Here is a 20,028-nt window from a genome sequence, read left to right on the forward strand (position 1 = left end):
AAACATGTGGCCAAACCCAGAAATGGAGCGCTAATCAGTGATGCAGACAGGAGAGGCGCGCTACGACACACAGGCCGCAACAGGAAGTGATGCAGAACGCCCTCCAGCGTCATGAGGACGTGGTATCTGTCAGAAGCTGCATCAACGTGACCGTCAGTTTTTATCCTCTGGTCAAAAGCAGAACATGAAGAATCATCCAGAGACGCTGGAGGAGGAACCAGGGGTTCTTCATCCCACATCCTCACACCTTGGAGGTGGAACCTCCGTCTCTACAGCTGTGTGTCCCCATATCCGTCCATCCAGGGGAACATTTCCTTTCTGGACCAGGATGAGCCGACGTCTTCCAGTCTGGTATTCGTGCTCACCACAGTTCTGAGACCCTCCTTGTCAAGGTGTTCAATAACATCCACATAAATGCAGACTGTGGAAGAACCACAGTGCCAGTACTATTGGACCTCAGCGCAGCATCTGCTACTGTTGTTATAGTATTTTACTAGAGCCACTGGAGAACTAGGTCGGACTTGGTGGACCAATACTTAACTGGTTTGAGTCTCACTTAAAGGATAGTGACTACTTTGTGTCAACATTTAACTTTACATCAGAATCAACAAAAATTAAATGTGGGGTTCCCCAAGGTTCTATCCTAGGACCCTCATATTTAACATCTACAAGCTTCCGCTACCTCAGGTGATAATAAACAACAAGATAAGTAACCATAACTATGCAGATGACACACAGCTGTTCATTTCAATGTCACCAGGAGACAATGAGCCCATACAAGTGTTGAGTAGATGCAGAGAACAGATGAATAAGTGGATGTGGGATAATGTTCTTCAGGTGAACACAAACAAAACTGAACTAGTAGTTTTTGGACCAGAAGAAGAGCGTTTAAGAGTCAACACACAGCTTCAGCTATTACAGCTACAAACCTCTGATGAGACCTGAAATCTGGGTGTAGTCGTGGACTCAGACCTGAAATCTGGGTGTAGTCGTGGACTCAGACCTGAAATCTGGCTGTCGTCATGGACTCAGGCATGAAATCTGGGTGTAGTCATGGACTCAGACCTGGACCTCCAGACATTAAAACATGGACAAAGTCGTCCTTCTATCACCTGAAGAACATCTCCAGGATCAAGGACTGATGTCTCTGCAGGACCTTGAAGAACTCATCCATGTTTATCTTCTGTGGACTTGATTCCTGCAACGGCGTCTCCACAGGTCTGACTAGCTGTCAATCAGACAATTGATCCAGAACGCTGCTGGTTCTCACCAGAACTAAGAAGGTGGACCACATCAGTCCAGTTCTGAGATCTTTACACCGGCTCCCTGCACCTCAGAGAATAGACTCTAAAATACTTCTGGTAGTATAAAAATCACTGAATGGTTAAAGACCAAAATACATCAGAGACTTGTTACCATAGCAACCAGCCAGACCTCTCAGGTGTCCTGGTCCAGGTCTGCTCTGTGTCCCCAGAACCAAACATGGAGAAGCAGCATTCAGCTTCTATGCCCCACAGATCTGGAACAAACCTCCAGAAACCTGCAGGAACTGAAACACTCAGTTCTTTTGAATTAAGTTAAAACTCGTAAGTTTACAGCCTTTGATGGATTATTGGAACTATTCTGAATTTAACTTTAAACAATGATAATATTTCTTAATTGTAAGTCTAGTTTAAGTCTAACCTTTGTTTATTCTGCCAACTGCACTAAAAGTCATGATCTTTACTTTTCCCTCTTTAATGTTCATGTTTTTCTCATGTAAAGCAGCTTGAATTGTTTATTGCTGAAATGTAATTTAACACAAACTTTATTGAAGACCAGCAGAACAGTTGGAGACACAACTACATTTTCTTCCACAACAGTGAAATAACCTGGTTGTTGTTCTTTTCTTCCGTCTGCAGACTGAGTGGCTGTAACCTCTCAGAGGACATCTGTCCACTTCTGTCCTCAGTTCTCAGCTCTCAGTCCTCCAGTCTGACAGAACTGGACCTGAGCAACAACGACCTGCAGGATTCTGGACTGGAGCAGCTGTGTCCTGGACTGGAGAGTCCACACTGTCACCTGGAGTCTCTCAGGTCAGGATTCATTCAAGTCTTTTCCAGTTCCAGTGAACATGATGCTAAACGTGTCTGCAGCAGGACAGTTGAGCAGAGAACATGCAGCAGACCTGTGTTGTGTGTCTGCAGCAGGACACTTGAGCAGAGGACATGCAGCAGACCTGTGTTGTGTGTCTGCAGGCTGTCAGGCTGTCTGATCTCAGAGGAAGGAAGTTCTTCTCTGGTCTCAGCTCTGACCTCCAACCCCTGCCACCTGAGAGAGCTGGACCTGAGCTACAACCATCCAGGGGAGTCAGCAGCGACGCTTCTGTCTAGAGTGGAGGATCCCCTCTGGAGACTGGACACTCTCAGGTAGGACACTCTCAGGTAGGGCACTCTCAGGTAGGACACTCTCAGGTAGGACACTCTCAGGTAGGACACTCTCAGGTATGACACACTCAGGTAGGGTACTCTCAGGTAGGACACTCTCAGGTAGGATACTTTCAGGTAGGACACGCTCAGGTAGGACACTCTCAGGTAGGACACTCTCAGGTAGGATACTCTCAGGTAGGACACTCTCAGGTAGGACACACTCAGGTAGGACATTCTCAGGTAGGATACTTTCAGGTAGGACACGCTCAGGTAGGACACTCTCAGGTAGGACACTCTCAGGTAGGATACTCTCAGGTAGGACACTCTCAGGTAGGACACGCTCAGGTAGGACACTCTCAGGTAGGACACTCTCAGGTAGGATACTCTCAGGTAGGACACTCTCAGGTAGGATACTCTCAGGTAGGACACTCTCAGGTAAGACACTCTCAGGTAGGACACACTCAGATAGGACACACTCAGATAGGACATTCTCAGGTAGGACACTCTCAAGTAGGAGTCTCTCAGGTAGGACACCCTCAGGTAGGACACTCTCAGGTAGGACACTCTCAGGTAGGACACTCTCAGTTGGACACTCTCAGGTAGGACACTCTCAGGTAGGACACTCTCAGGTAGGACACTCTCAGGTAGGACACACTCAGGTAGGACACTCTCAGTTGGATACTCTCAGGCAGGACACTCTCAGGTAGGACACTCTCAGTTGGACACTCTCAGGTAGGACACTCTCAGGTAGGACACTCTCAGGTAGGACACTCTCAGGTAGGACACACTCAGGTAGGACACTCTCAGGTAGGACACTCTCAGGTAGGACACTCTCAGGTAGGACAATAGGGCTGCAGCTATTGAATATTTTAGTAATTGAGTATTCTACTGAAAATTCCATCAATTTATTGAGTAATCGGATAAAACATATTTTTGTTTAGTTAAAGAGCAATTATAAATATACATTAAAGCTGCAAGCAGCGATAAACGGGCCCTCCACACTTGTGCTCGTTCAGGCTGCAGTGGAAGCTTGTATGACTTGCATGTAGATTCTTCAGAACTGGACATTTAGCAGATGACACCACCCACGACTCTCTATGTCAAACCATTCAAAAGTTATAGCATAAAATAGGGACAACCAATCAGAAGAAGGGGCGGGGCTAATTTGCATCAATTATGTTCAAGGACTCAAAACCGAGTCAGATGACACCACCCACGAGTCTTTATGTCAAACCATTCAAAATGTATGGCAGAAAATAGGAACTATCAAATATGGACCAATCAGATGAAGGGGGGGGGGCACGCTTTTTGGTGTCTATCGTCGCCACGGTAACGCTTTTGACTGTGAAAAGTAATGTGCGTCGTCGCAGGATGGAGACGCACATTTTGATGTATAACACACCTGGGTGCACGTTACGGTTTGGGCGGTATTAATTGCCGAAGGAATGGCATAAATTGCGCCAAAATTACACAATTAATTCAAAATGGCCGACATCCTGTTCGGTTTCGGCCATGGCGCCAAGAGACTTTTCTTTAAGTTGCGCCATGATGCAGGTGTGTACCGATTTTCGTGTATGTACGTCAAACTGTATTGTGGGGCTTGAGGCACAAAGTTTTCTGGGGGGCGCTGTTGAGCCAATTTGCCACACCCATTAATGCAAACCATGAAATATCAAATTTATCGCCAGGCCTGGCTTGCATGCCAAATTTGGTGCCTTTTGGGGAACTATCAAATATGGACCAATCAGATAAAGGGGGGGGCGCGCTTTTTGGCGTCTAGCGTCGCCACGGTAACACTTTTGAAAGAGAAAAGTAATGCGCGCAGGATGGAGACGCATATTTTGATGTATAACACACCTGGGTGCACGTTATGGTTCGGGCCGTATTAATTCTCGAAGGAATGGCATATATTGCTCCAAAATTACGTGATTAATTCAGAATGTTCAAAATGGCCGACTTCCTGTTCGGTTTCGGCCATGGCGCCAAGAGACTTTTCTATAAGTTGCGACATGATACAGGTGTTTACCGATTTTTGTTCATGTACGTCAAACCGTATTATGGGGCTTGAGGCACAACTTTTTTTCTGTCTGAACCAACCAGATGAAGGGTGGGCGCGCTTTTTGGCGTCTAGCGTTGCCACGGTAACGCTTTTGAAAGAGAAAAGTAATGCGTGGTGTCGGAGGATGGAGACGCACATTTTGATGTATAACACACTTGGGGGCCCGTTACGGTTCGGGCCGTATTAACTGCCGAAGGAATGGCATGAATTTCGCCCAAAAGACACGATTAATTCAAAATGGCCGACTTCCTGTTCGGTTTCGGGCATGACCCCAAGAGACTTTTGTTTAAGTTGGGCCATGATACAGGTGTGTACCGATTTTCGTGCATGTACGTCAAACGGTATTGTGGGGCTTGAGGCACAAAGTTTTCTAGGGGGTGCTGTTGAGCCATTAGGCCACGCCCATTAATGCAAACCATTAAATATCACATTTTTCATCAGGCCTGGCTTGGTGAAAAATTTGGTGACTTTTGGGTCACGTTTAGGGGGAAAAAAGGCCCTCATTTCGTCAGAAGAAGGAAAAAAAAACCCGAGAACATTTCCTACAGATACAACCTTCGCACTGTCAGTGCTCGGGCGCTAATAGGAATGTCAGATGTTAATTGACATTACTAAGACTAAATTATATAATACAGTAGGTTCATGGCTGTGCATTTAAAAACCCTGAACTTACACCAGTTGATCAAATTCACTGCCTTCACTCAACAAAACTAAGGGCCAAATCCACAAAGAATAGATTGCGCCCGCAAATAGCGCTGTGAATTGCGCCGCATTTGCGCCCGCAATTTGTCCCGCTTTAAGGTCCTATTCACAAAAGACTTTGCTCTAATGATATGCCGGCGCAAACACGGCCATAAAGTTTTGCAGCTGAGTAAAATTTTCCCTTGTCTCAGTAAGTGAGCGGAGCTGTTTCCAGTCTTCTCCATATTTCAGCACACAGATTGGTCCATAATGAAAACTGCAGAGAGCACAACAGCCTCAACTTTCACGTATTTGTACTTCTCTAGAATTTCGACATAAGCATGCGCCGATTAATGCACACTTCCCTAGGCTGCAGCCTAGGGGCCCCACGTGTGGAGGGGCCCTTGGATTGGTCAGACTATTTTTTTTTTAATGTAAATACATTTGTCGTTCTTCCGTTACAATGCTGTCGCCTGTCAATCTAAAGGCTGATTTATGGTTCCGCTTTATACCAACGCAGAGCCTACGGCGTAGGGGTACGTGGCGACGCACACCGCACGGCTCGTGTCGGCGCGTACCTTACGGCGTAGGCTCTGCGTCAATTTAACGCGGCCTCATCAAAGACTTCTGTTACATTGCTGCCACACACACACACACACACACACACACACACACACACACACACACACACACACACACACACACCAGCTGTTAAACACACACATTCTAGATGTATATGTTTATATGGTGGAATTGTTTGTAATAAAGCAGCCCCTTACTGTATGGATGAATCCTGAGCTCCGTCCTGTATTTTTATTTTTAAATCCGAGATAAGTCCACAACCCCACTTGATCTGACTGTCTACAGCAGGGGTGCTCACACTTTTTCAGCACCTACCACCCAGGGACGTAGCCAGAAATTTTGAATAGGGCGGGCCTGAAGAAAAGTGGGCGGGCCAACTTTTGCCAGAGGAAAAATCAATATAATATCCACTAATGCCTAGCAGAAACAACCTTAAGGTTAATGATTCTATGACCCATTTAAGTGAAACAGCGCACCCTGCTGTCCACAAGTGCACACTGGCACAGTGGACTGACTACTACAGTACATCTTTATATTTCTATAGCGTAGCTATGCTTGTAATATTATTTAATACAAAATTGAGCATTGTTGATTTGCAAACACATTTCCCCCATTAAAAAAAGACAACTGGTGTTTAATATTCCCAGGCAGAGGTAAAGATACAACACATTTATTGTCAAATATAACATTTGAATTTGATGAAAATGAGAACATCTCAAAATATAGGCCTAATGACAACATAGCCTACATATAAAAAAGTATAAATAAATCAATAATAAAAAAAAAATAGTGAGAAAAATCATGCAAGTTTTCTCAGGGCGGGCCGGGTCCTGGGCCAATCAAAAAAGTGGGCGGGCCTAGGCCCGCCCTTGCCCTAATATGCCTACGTCGCTGCTACCACCTACTACAAAAAATGCAAAACATATATTTATTTATAAGTATATTGAGGATTCTTTATATCGCATGAGCCAATAATGCTCAACACAACACAACACATTTAACTATGTACATTTTTTGTCATTACCCGAGTTCACTCTGATGACTTGCACTGAATTGAATCAGCCAGGGATGCATAGTCCGAACGGTAACTGCTGACAGCCAGCCTCAAGCACACTTCCAAATGTTCATCAAGTCATGGTGGAACGGTACTTGGACTTGATGATCTTCATGTGGGAAAAGGCTGACTCACATAAATAAGTGGAGCGGAATAATGCTGTCAAGGAGGTAGCACATTTCCTCATGTTGGGGTACTTTACTTCTGTGAGTAAGTTCCAGAACTGTCCATGAGCTCTGGACTTCAGCTCAATGTCAGCTTGTAGTGGCAAAATCGCATCTTCCACTCCAGAAGAGTTCAGGTGAAACAGTGTTGCAATTTTTGATGCAATTGAATCAACCTCAGCATCTTCCCGAAAAGGATAGCACATGAACGTAGCGACTGGCTCGAGCAAAGAAAAGTCTTGAAAGCATTTGTCAAACTCTGACCGACAATTGTCAATCTGCTCTGTGTAGCGTGCAGTGTCAATTTGCACACAGGCCTTCCCTTGCATCTCCAGCTCTGACGCCAGGTTCTGGAAGTTTGCCAAATCATGACGCTGCAGCTTTGAGGAGAAATGTTGCATCTTTCCTTTGAAAGCATTAACCGAGCTGATCATATTGATCACAGTTGTGTCCTTTCCTTGCAGCTCTAAATTAAGGTCATTCAACATGTTAGTCAGATCGGTTAAAAATGCCAAGTCTAACAGCCACTGACCGTCATTTAGTTGCGTGTATTCTGCGTGTCCAGCTACACGGAAAAACTCCTTAATGTCCGGACAGAGCTCCCGAAATCTTTGCAGGAATTTCCCTCGACTTAGCCATCTCACGTCAGTGTGTAGCAACAACTCAGAGCGGTCACAGTCAGCATTCTCCAGATGTGCACCGAATAGCCTTCTTTGAAGAGATCTGGCGCGAATAGAACAGGCGATCTTCGTTGCAACATCCATGATCTCTCTCATGTTGAGCATTTTAGCGCATAACGCTTGTTGGTGGATTATGCAATGGTAATTTAGGAAGTCCGGGAAAGCATCGTCCTGCCTGCACTTTGCAATAAATCCATTCAAGCGGCCAACCATTGCAGGTGCTCCATCCGTGGTGATAGACATCAATTTGTACACTGGGAGCTGAGTTTTCCCGACTGAAATATGTCCTCTCCTCGCGTCTGTTCTTTCATGGGCAGTACTGTTAATAGCTCTTCTTTTGCAGTCATATCACTAAACACCATACAAATGAAAATGCACATCTGGGCTGTGTCACTCACGTCCGTAGATTCGTCCAACTGCAGTGAGAAACACTCGCAATCTCTGATGTCCTTCCCAAGTTGCTGGGTTAAATCCTCAGCCATGGCTTCACAGCACCGTGTAACTGTACTACTTGAAAGCTGGAGAGCTTTGATCGAAGATAATATTTCCGCCTTATTTTTAAAGTCTCGGAACAATGAGTCAGCTGCTTCAACGAATGCCTCTTTTACCATCTCTCCGTCTTGGAAGGACTTCTTGTTCTTGACGATGATGTGACTCACCCGGAACGATGCTTCGGTGGCGGCTTTCGCTTTTGAAGTGGGTTGCGTGAAAAATGACTGCTGTCCGGACAACTGGGATTTCAGTTCCTTCACTTTTCTCTTTCTCAGCTCGCTTTTCGGCGGGAAGTCGGTGTCGTATTTTCCATGAACAGTCCGAAAATGCCGCTCCACATTCCCCTTCTTTGGTATTGCAATGGTAGACTGGCAGATGAGGCAAACACACTTGGAAAATGTCATCGTGAAAAAAAGTCCTCCTCCCACTCCGTATGAAAGTGATACGTTTTTTTCTTCTTACTTGGTCCAGCTACCTCATTCATTTTTATACCCTTTCTTAGGTTTGAGAGAAAAAACCGAAGGCTGAAAACTGGCCGTAACTCGTGGACAAGCTTGCTAAGCTAATTTAGCACTTAGCGCAGTTGTTTGCTCATGCGCAGCGACCTATGACCTCAGACAAAATTCAGATGTCATCTGATTGGCTGCCCTGTATGTCAATCAAAAGACGGGATCGATGATAGGTTGACGTCAATTTTTTTAATGTCAGGCGATCTACCAATAATACCTTCGCGATCGACTGGTAGATCGCCATCGACGTATTGAGCACCCCTGCTCTACAGTCATGTCTGGCTGTAGATTTCACCCTTAATATCATTCAGTATCACACAGGCTTGAATGATATTGAAGAGAGAGAGAAACAGAGAGAGCGGGAGTGAGGAGTGAGTTTGCGCGCAGTTACTACACGCTTCGAAAAGACGGTATTTGCTCCACTATTTTTGCGTGTGGCAAATAGCGCTGGCCTTTGTGAATTAGACGCTTTTTGCAATGAGGCTTATTTGCATAGAAAGGGGGCAATTTTGCGCCGAATATATGAATATTACCTAATTTACATGCATGCAAATGGCACCGGCGCACCATGACACTCTTTGCTTGGCAGCGCAGTTTGTGGTGCAATTCGCCCTTTGCGGGTGCTTTGTGAATTAGACGCTCTATTTTTGTCTCATTTGCACCGGTTTAGCGGCCGCAAAAGCCGCGCAATCCTTTTGTGGATTTGGCCCTAAGGATCTTACCAAGAAATGTTCTTATTTCTAACTTATTTCTAACTTAAAAATGCCATTACACCTGATAATTATCAGTTATTAATTATCAATTATTTAGCTATGTCTCAAATTAATTATTTAACGCATTACAAATAAACCCCCTCCATTAATTATATCAGGGTTTAATTATCCACAACAACGTCATCACCTTCCTTACTGTGCTTAACACAGCTCACTAATAAACTTAATTAGGTAGTTACGTGCAAACATAACTCATGCACCTTCATTTTTTAAAGTTTCACTTACTGTCACAACTGCAGCTCGGGCATCACTGAAAACTCGTAAGCGATGTAAATGTCGGAATCCCCGCCTTCTGTTTTCTCTGGCGTTGGTGGTCGGTCAAAATGTCTGACTCTCACTGGAGGCGTGGCATTTTTTTTAAATTTCCGGGCCTCACGCTGGAGGTAGGCCTGAGACGAGAGCCTGCACAGGGAGAGGTCTGACGCGAGAGGTCTGCAGCCAGACCCTTCTCATTACTTCTGACACAACTGAAAGAGACTGGTTGAGGAAATTCCTGCACGTACTTTAACAAGATGGAAAAGAAGGTATGCGCGTGTCAAACCCCTGTTTTTTTAGTCATCTTGTGCTTTTCCATGAAATTGTATTGTAAGATTATACTGTTTTTTAATGTGTATGTCTTATATATGTGGCACCTCGCGTAAGTCTTGTGGGTGTTTTCTATGATAATTATAAGACTTTAGTTTTCACTGATAGTTGTCCGGTTCATATAAGTTGATATTACGCATATCTACTAAGGATATTGTATGTAGAATTACTATTATATACTGTTCTTGTAGGTCCCCAAATCATACAAGTTTCATATTGTACACTTTTACTAAGGATCTTATATCTGGTTTGACTGTCTTATGTCTAACTTACAAGTTTCAGATAAAAGAGACAAAAACTTTATAAAATGTATATATATCTTTTCCATATGGGAACACACAACACTTAAAAGGTGAGGTGTTTTTCCCACGTGTTTCAATTGAACTTTCACTTTTGTCAAGCACATTTTAAGTTCTATTTGAGTTTTAGGTTAATGTCTTGATAAGATTTTGTGTTTTGTGTTAAAATAAAATTCTTATTCTGCTGTATTGGAGCACATTAGCCACCAGCGCTACTTGATGTTTTATCCATCAATGACTACAGAAATAAAACTTAAAACTACACAGTTAACTTTATTACGTTTTTATTTTTCACCCTCATCTCTCTACAGCTCTGTGTTTTTACAGATTAAATGTGTTAGACACATCGACAGTCGTCATAATTAACAGAAACCCAGCCCTCCACAGGGCTAACGTTATGTTAGCAAGGTACCGTAACGTTAATCTCATTAATTAGTGCTACGTTAACTTTGTTTGACCGTGTCTGGGTGACGGTCCTCCCTCTGGGAGTAACAGGGTGTTGGTGGAGAAGCTGCAGCGTTGAGGACGTACTGTTGTATCAGCTCTGTCTTACAGTGAAACAGCAACAGTGTTGCCTCGGTGTTTTCCAGCTGGAAATCACCCACACTTTTCACATTTTCTGCCTTTTCTTTTGGTTTAAACCAAACATTTCCTCCTCTTTCTTATTCCTTTACGTGCGCGGCGTCAGCGTGTTGTGTTGCATTAAACGTAGTCCGGGGCAAATACCTGCTTTGAGCTGCAAAATTAAACGATTCCTCGAGGCAGAAAAAATTCCTCCATCATGTTTTGTAATCCAATTACTCAAATTATTCGAGGAATCGTTTCAGCCCTAGTCTCGTTTTGGACAACGAAAATGAAGACACATTTTAGCAGAGTTTTTATTTTGTAATCTACATTTTAGTCTGGTTTTTATTCCTCTACGATTTTGCATTATATATTTAACTATCATTATCGTCACATGACCAGCATTTTCGTCTCGTCTCGTTTTCCTACGGTGATAAAGATTCGTTGACGACGAGATTTAATCATAATTTATCCCAGGGTACGTCCCAGCGTCTACTGTCTCACCGTAGCTTTTATTTTGTAATCTACATTTTAGTCTGGTTTTTATTCCTGTACAATATTACATTATATATTTAATTATCGTTATCGTCACATGACCAACAATACAGAAGAGTATCAGGGCTAGACAGGAGAAAAATAGAAATAATATTTTAGAGGAGGAAGATTTTCTTTTCATCATGCACTTCGAGGAAAATGTTGAAATGTCAAAATGAATGTTGAAGTACAATTTCGAGAAAAAAGTAGAAATTTCGAGAAAGAAGTGTAAATGTTGAGAAAAAGCTGTGACATCTCTGCTTCCTCTGAGAGAGACTGAGCTGCTCTGTTTATGTAATAATTGCTCGGGGGTTTATGTTTATGTTTATGTTCATGTTCTGGATCTCTGAAAAGCGTCTAGAGACAACGGCCGGGTTTCCCAGATCCAACCTCTCTTAAGGATTTAAGAGAGGTTCAAAGAAGGTTTGAACTAAGAGAGAACCCTAAGATACGGGTGTTTCCCAGATGACTTCTTAACACCGTCCTTTACCCCCCGTTCACACTGAAAGCGTCACGGGCGTCATAGGCGTCTGGCTGCCATTCATTGTCTATGAAAAACGGGCGGCGGGAGGCGGCGGGGGCGGCGGGAGCGGCGCGTCAATTTAAAAGTTGAAAAATCTGAACTTTATGCAAATGAGCAGCGGCGACGCCGAGGCAGCGTCCAATCACAGACACCAATCACACACCTCTCAATGCAGATTGTACTTTCATGTAGACACAAACGTACACTCATTCACATGCGTACAGGAGCAGAGCTGTCACTAACAAACTTATTTATCAGGAATTAATATATTTCATCCAGCAAAATGACATTTTGCTGGTTTGACTGCAGTTTTTACCTGAACTGCTCATGTGAAACAGTAACTGATGTTGAGGAACTGGATGGTCCCAACTATTTTATTTGCTACATTGATCCAACGAAAAATAATTAAAACCTGTGCTTATTAATCACAAAACACAGGTTAAACATCATGACCAAATCCCATATGACCCGGTGTGTCAGTGTTCACCGCACAGACTGCAGCTTCGTCTGATTTATAGTTCCGCGTTAAATCGACGGCGTAGCCGTCGGCGTAGGGAGGCGGTGCGGTGTGCGTCGCCGCGTAGCCTACGCCGTAGGTTCTGCGTTGGTGTGACGGGGAACCATAAATCAGCCTAGGCGGATTTATGGTTCACCGGGAGCTCGGGCTCTGGCGGTTGATGTTGATCCGCGGACCAAACTTGTTAAGGAGCATCAAACTCACTCTTGTCTACGCGGAAATAACGCTAAAATATAAAGAAGGCGTCCCAAAGTGTGATCTATGGTGAAATAGGAAACTGAAGATGTGTAGGCTGTTCCCACTGTTCCCTTCAGTTCTGCAGCGCAGCTTTAGCCCCGCCCACCCCCGCCCCGCTGCAGGCACTGACGCTTTCAGTGTGAATGCACCAAGCGGCGAGATGCTGGTGTCGGGACGCCCGTGACTCTTTCAGTGTGAACGCAGGGTTAGTTTCGCTCTTTCAGACGCTCTTTGGAGGAGCTGTCTGGTTCTGAAACCAAATGAATCGATGCCAGGCAAATCGATCACCGATCACTATCAGCGCATTTTCACACGCAGCACTGCTACCTAACGCACTAATTCCCTGCTGCCTGTGCGTTATAATGAAAAATTAAGATGATAAATATAATTCAATGACCCTTTTTCATGATGAAAACAAGACTGCAACTAAATAAGAAGTAGTCTTGGTAAGAGAATAATGAGGGAATGTATTGTTTTTATTAAATGTGAAAGATGGACGAAAGGAGAAATTAACTTAACGATCATTCAGCATATAGGACCACATTGTATCCTCCTGACTAGTAAAACAGAATCCTTCACCTCAAAAAAATATTCTGAAGTTTATTTAGCTGCTTGACCGTTTTCACTATTGCATTTATCAACGTTGTATTTGCGGATGTTTGGAGACACAGCGGGTGTGGATACGGGTTACAGTAACGCCGTTAGTTTTGCGGTAACTAATACCGCAAAATAATAAAAAGTAATGCGTTAGAGTAGGCTATCTAACGCATTACTTTTTAAATTCAGTCACGCAATTACCGCTACCAAACGGTCCATTACTCCTTTATTTCTGGCTACAGTGAGGCTTTTTTTCCCCACACGCGGAGATCGGAGGAAACGTATTGTGTGTGCGTTCAAAAACATGAGCGTCATGAGCCAAGAGAAGGCGAGTTTCGCAAATCGCAACGTGGAATTACAGCAATCCCTGGTTTTTCGCAGGGGTTATGTTCCAAAAAGAACCCGTGATAAGTGAAATTCTTTTTACAATTATAGAGGGCTTCTAATTGCAGAGATCAGAACCGCCTCGCACGCATTCCACTGCTCTTCTGAGCCGCTGCATCCCGACTCGCGCTGTAGTGTCTTTTTATCCTAAACCCAGCGGTGCAGGTGGGTTTTTTCAAGAGAAGAAAATAGTTATGGGTCGTTGTCTTCGCTCTTTTTTCTTCTGGGCAAAAATATTCTTTAATATAAACCGACACCATTGATTATATTTGAGACTGTAATGAACGATTCATCAAAGGATCCCGTTCTTCAGCTGCTGCTTCCCTGTCATCACATGTAGGTGCTCGGGCTCGGGCTCGGGCAGGAGGATCGGTGTCCCGGCTGCCTGGACAGCCCGGTCCGACAGCACGTCCAGGGGACTGAAGTGCTGACGCACCAATGCGTTCATATAAACAGCCAAATGATCAAATAAATGATATTCATGATGATCGTTTTATTTGTGCGTAATGCATAAAGCATATACAGGAACACACTTGTTATTCCTTATTTTTCTTTTTTTTCCCTTTGCTGTCACCAATAAATGCTAAACAATATAAATCTAAAGTATAAAATAGATCAAAATTTGTGCGGGGTGCATTGTTTTAATATCTCATTGCTTGGTGTGATATTGATTTGCCTGACGCGGCTGGATCTGTGAGTCTTTGTTCACTAAGATGGTTGTAAAGACTGGGTCAGCAGCATCTTTCATTTCCTTCTTAATGAAAGAGATTCTTAAGCTAAGAGCGACTCTGGGAAACGCGATTTTCTTTCACAGGCTCCTTAAGAAGGTTTGAAAGAAGTCTTTCGCTGTTAAGAACTACTTAGCTGATCTGGGAAACCGGGCAACATCTGTTGTATTAGACGCTATATAAATAAAATTGAATTGAATTGAATTGAATTGAATTGAATTGAATTGAATTGACCCTCCTCCTCCTTCCAGGGTGGAGCCTGCTGGACAACGATGGCTGACACCAGGTCTGAGGAAGTGTAAGTGTGTTTTTATTCAACCATCTTCACTCCTTCATGAGTCCATCAGTGATCAATAACTGATCAATAATAACTGCAGCTGCTTGTTTGTTCTCTCCATCAGATTCCTGTCAACTCACCGTCGACACAAACACAGTCCACAAATACATCAAACTGTCTGATGACAACAGGAAGATGATGTATGTGGGGGAGGATCAGTCGTATCCTGATCATCCAGACAGGTTTGATTACTATAAACAGCTGCTGTGTAGAGAAGTTCTGACGGGTCGCTGTTACTGGGAGGTCCAGTGGAACGAAAATGTTTCTGTATCAGTGAGTTACAGAAGAACCAGCAGGAAAGGAGACTCTAATGACTGTAGGTTTGGAGGAAACGATCATTCCTGGAGGCTGGACTGTGATCCAGGTGGTCGGTACCGTGTCCTTCACAATACCAGAGAAACATCCACCACCTCCTCATCTCCATGTCCAGACTCTGGCAGAGCAGCAGTGTACGTGGACGTTCCTGCTGGAACTCTGTCTTTCTATGAAGTCTCTGACAGACTGATCCACCTCCACACCTTCAACACCAGCTTCTCTGAACCTCTCTCTGCTGGATTTAGATTCTACAGTCCTGGTTCCTCAGCAGTGTCTCTGTGTCCAGTTTAGTCTCCAGAGTCTCCGGTCAGAGAAACTGTCTCTGTTGGATCCTGGACTTGGACTCTGGTTCTGGTTCCTCAGAGTCTCCATGATGAAGATGATGATGATGATGATGATGATGATGAAGATGATGATGATGATGATGATGATGATTCTAGTAAATTGGAAAAATTGTCCCCGGTCCCCCCCGGGGACCGGGATCCTTTATGACTGTCCATACATAATTCTTGCACACGTATGCTTTTAGCATGAATCCTACGCACTCTTTTATAAATGAGGCCCCGTCTGCAGAGGAAAAGATAATCAGGACCGGCTTTGTCCCATCAGAGAAACTGCAGACATTATCCAGATCCCTCCGGATCCTTTCTGAGCTTATTCTATTTATTATAAGTCTGAGTTACCAAAGATTTTAATGATTTTTTTTTAGATAAGTGAATCATAAACATGAATTTCATCTGATTTTAATTCATATCCAACAAGACACAGTGGCAATCTTCATTTAGCCTTCTGTCCAAAGTCTGGTCATCAATTTAATATAACATTTAGATCCAAAACTTTGGAATGACTTGAATGAGTCGCTGAAGTCGACATTATCTTTTACCTCCTTCAGAAAGTTATTAAAGACATCTTATTCTGTCTTAACCTTCAATGGGCCCGATTTACTAAAGGTTTGCGTGCGTTAAAACGTGTGCAAACTTGACAGCACCCGCAAATCAAAGTGCCAGCTGATCTACTAACGGCGTGCAAAGACGACTGCGTCTCTGAAATGAGCTAAATTGCACACGCTGTTCATTTAGTACTTTTGCCCTGATGAATAATCAATATGGTACGATCACCGTTTGTTTAGTTTTTTTGGTTCGGTTGGTTTGGTTTAGTGTTTTTATTTGATATTCTTCACCTGTAAATACTATTATTTACTGGAATGTTGACGTTTGATCATAAATGAGATTTTCATCTCATTATTCTTGTTTTATTCTTGATTCTGACTCTGTCTCGGGGCGGTTTAGAAATGTAAATTCCTCATTCACTGGACCCACAACTTTCACACGCTCATCCATTTTCACTTCTCGGCTACTATTATTACCTGAACTAATTAAAACAAAATCTAAGTACAATTCGATTATGACACTTGATTCCAAATGTAGTTTTTCCAACAAATTGCAGTATTTTCTCCTAAAACGTGGTTTAGCGGTTAATAAAGCATCCAGTTATCAAATGTTCATAAACAGACATAACTGTGCTGGCGTCTGATTCATAAACGTCACCATTTCATCTGGAATAACCAGTGTTAAATATCAGGGTTCAGGTCTCCCCTTGGACCGGGGACCGCTGAGAAAACCACTGAAAGAACCATAAAGGCCTCAAACTCACCGGACCGGAGTAACCGGAGAAGGAACCGGAGGAACATTTTTTAAAGCTATCTGTTTTATTTATCTATCTATCTCTTATAATGTTTGTTTATTTTTTTTTTTTATTGTTGTGGACTGATTATTTTTTAGCCTTAATCCTTGAACTTTGATCTTTTTGTACATTGGATACATTCTATATTGTATGTCAGGGTGCATTGGTCTCCCAGTTTTTATCTTTTTGGTCTTGCTTGTTTTTCAATCAAAATGTCAAAGCACCTTGTATTTTCATGTACCCGGATGAGAGGTGCTATATGAATCAAACGTGATTGATGATTGAAGTTCAGCTTCATCACTTCTTCTCTGAAACCAAAGGTTTCAGTGTGATCATAAATGAGATTTTCTTTGATCTCATTATTTGTAGTACTTTTTTTCGGCCACCAGAGGGAGCCAAAACGCGGCCCAGAAAATCCGGTGCAGTACTGTTTTCGGCCGCCAGAGGTCTCCACTGTGCGGGCCAAAAATGGGCTATGGTACCAGGACCGTGGACTTTTTTTTCGGCCAGCTGGCTTTAACAATGCTCAGCACGTAAATAGTGGGGGGGCTTAATCGTGGGAGGTCAAGGATTAACGGAGAGCGAGGTTCCCGAGCCGGCTCTGGGAGGGCTTTTTTTCCTCGATCCAAACCCCGCGAGGGTTTTTGGATGGGGGTTCTGGGGGTCGGAGCCGGCTGGTGGACGGGGGGGGGGGGGTTTGACAGCTGGGTGTCGTGGGGTGTCGGATCAGTCGGATCCCGGCGGGGGAACGGGCATTTTGACCGGGTTTGATCGGTTTGATGCGCCGTTGACGCGGCGGAGCGCATCTGGTTTGACAGCTGGGGGATCCGGCTTAGATCAGCAGGTTCCCAGCGGTCAAAGCAGCTGGATCCTCTGGGGTCCGTCCCAGGTCGGACCCCCGTGGGATCACGGGCATTTTGACCGGGTTTGATCGGTTTGATCCCCGGGAAGCGACAGGATGCGCACAGGATGCGCATGCACGGAGGACGCGCCTGGCGCCCGCACGTGCGGTTGCGGGGTCCGAATCCCGCTTTCCCCGCTGCAGATCGGGCTGAAATTCCGGTGGTCGGTCCCCGGGAGCCCCTGCCACCAGTTACTCCGGTCGGAACCGGTCCGATTGCCCGGTTAAAGCCGCCGTGCCGTGATGCGCGACGCTCCAGCCGACTTCCGGGTTCCCAAAGCGCAATTCTGCAGGTGGAGGAGAGACGAGCTGGTCCCGGACAGTAAAGACCCAGTGTTCTGCTTTGTCTTCAATAAACATGCCAAAACGGCTAAAGATGATCCACATCTGCCTCCGTGCATGTGTTTCACGGAGCGGGATGCTCCTGCTGCTGCTGTTACCATGCTGTTACCATGCTGTTACCATGCTGTTACCATGCTGTTACCATGGTAACTGGTATAACACTGTGGTTGCTGGCGTCTGATTTATAAACATCATCATTTCATCTGGAATTACCAGAGTGTGAAATATCAGAAATGAATCTTGTTATCCTTCTTACACACGGGGAGGTTTTAACAACATTTATTCCAATAACGGCCAAAGAACACGGCTGCTGCGGCTGTGACGTCACCAGGTCCGTCTGTATGTAGAATTACTATTATATACTGTTCTTATAGGTCCCCAAATCACACAAGTTTCATATTGTACACTTTTACTAAGGATCTTATATCTGGTTTGACTGTCTTATGTCTAATTACAAGTTTCAGATAAAAGAGACAAAAACTTTATAAAATGTACACACACACGTATTTGTACAGTTCACAAACGTGAACAGTCATGTTGTGTTTGTTCAGTATACGTCATGTGCTTGAAGAAAGGAGGAGGAAATGACCTTTTTTATCATCTTTTATTGTTACAACTTTCACAGGACTTGAAGAAAAACGACAAACTGGTTCATTACTCTCGTATTTTCACCTTACACTCCCTGTATTTGTGACAATTGTGACGTTTAACAAGTTGTGAGCTTGCACTTTATCAAGTGTCATGCTGTTACACTTGTACCACTCACCGTGTTGTTGTCAAAACTGAACACCTTACCGGGAATATATTGGTCTTAAGTTAAAATGTCTCGTTTTTAGTCAGGAAAAATCTCATGACACTTAAAACAAGTGGTTACTGGACAGAAACAACCATTTTCGCCCGTTTCACGTATTTTCCCAAGATAAAACGTACAAATCTACTCCAAACAGTTAAAAATGCTCAAATCAGTTATTTTCCTGCCAACGAGGCCTGTTTGCAGGTGTGATGAGATTTGACTCAAAATGAGACATATTAACTAGAAATAAGAGCAATATACTAGTTGGTGTTACTTAACCACTAGTTAGGCGGGTTTTCCTACTAATTTCAAGTCAAAATCCACTTGAAACAGGTGGAAATTGTGTCAAATAAGTCATTTTCCTGGTAATGAGTCTTGTTTAAAGTGTTAGCTGCTAGTTAGTCGCTAAGTAGCGGCTAACAAGCACCAACTAGCAGCTAACACTTTAAACAAGACTCATTACTGGAAAAAAACTACAATTTTCACCCGTTTCAAAGTAGATTTCCACTTGAAACAAGTAGAAAAATCAGGTTTTCCTACTAATTTCAAGTTAAAATCCACTTGAAACGGGTGGAAATTGTGTCAAATAAGTTATTTTCCTGGTAGTTATTCCTGGTAATTACTGGAAAAAACTACAATTTTCACCTGTTTCAAAGTAAATTTCCACTTAACATAAGTAGTAACCTAAACAACACTTACCTTGCAGCTACCTAACACTAAGACCTGAAACAAGAGTCATCACTGGAAAAAACTAAAATTTTCAACTGTTTCAAAGTAGATTTCCGCTTGAAATTAGTAGAAAAATCCGCCAAGGCGGGTTTTCCTACTAATTTCAACTTAAAATCCACTTGAAACAAGTGGAAATTGTGTCAAATAGGTTATTTTCCTGGTAATGAGTCTTGTTTAAAGTGTTAGCTGCTAGTTAGTGCTTGTTAGTCGCTAAGTAGCGGCTAACTAGCTTCTAGTTAGTCACTAAGTAGCGGCTAACTAGCTTCTAGTTAGTCGCCAAGTAGCGGCTAACTAGCTGCTAGTTAGTCGCTAAGTAGCGGCTAACCACTAGAGGCTAACACTTGAAACAAGACTCATTACTGGAAAAAACTACAATTTTCACCGGTTTCAAAGTAGATTTCCACTTGAAACAAGTAGAAAAATCAGGTTTTCCTACTAATTTCAAGTTAAAATCCACTTGAAACGGGTGGAAATTGTGTCAAGTAAGTTATTTTCCTGGCAACGAGTCTTGTTTAAAGTGTTAGCTGCTAGTTGGTGCTTGTTAGTCACTAAGTAGCG

The 20,028-nt window shown here is 43.5% G+C and overlaps 1 protein-coding gene across 1 annotated transcript in view; it reads left to right on the forward strand.

Annotated features, from left to right (window-relative positions):
- LOC133420129 (protein NLRC3-like) overlaps positions 1 to 16,263 on the forward strand; it is a 35,315-nt gene extending 19,052 nt beyond the window's left edge. Inside the window, exons 11-14 of the mRNA XM_061709715.1 lie at positions 1,902 to 2,075; positions 2,238 to 2,408; positions 14,622 to 14,668; positions 14,772 to 16,263. Coding sequence (XP_061565699.1) covers positions 1,902 to 2,075; positions 2,238 to 2,408; positions 14,622 to 14,668; positions 14,772 to 15,313 — 934 coding nt within the window. The 3' untranslated portion in view covers positions 15,314 to 16,263. The remainder of the gene's footprint in view (positions 1 to 1,901; positions 2,076 to 2,237; positions 2,409 to 14,621; positions 14,669 to 14,771) is intronic.
- Positions 16,264 to 20,028: the final 3,765 nt, after the last annotated feature.

This window comes from Cololabis saira, chromosome 20 (genome assembly GCF_033807715.1).
Source record: "Cololabis saira isolate AMF1-May2022 chromosome 20, fColSai1.1, whole genome shotgun sequence".
In the NCBI taxonomy this organism is placed as follows: domain Eukaryota; kingdom Metazoa; phylum Chordata; class Actinopteri; order Beloniformes; family Belonidae; genus Cololabis; species Cololabis saira.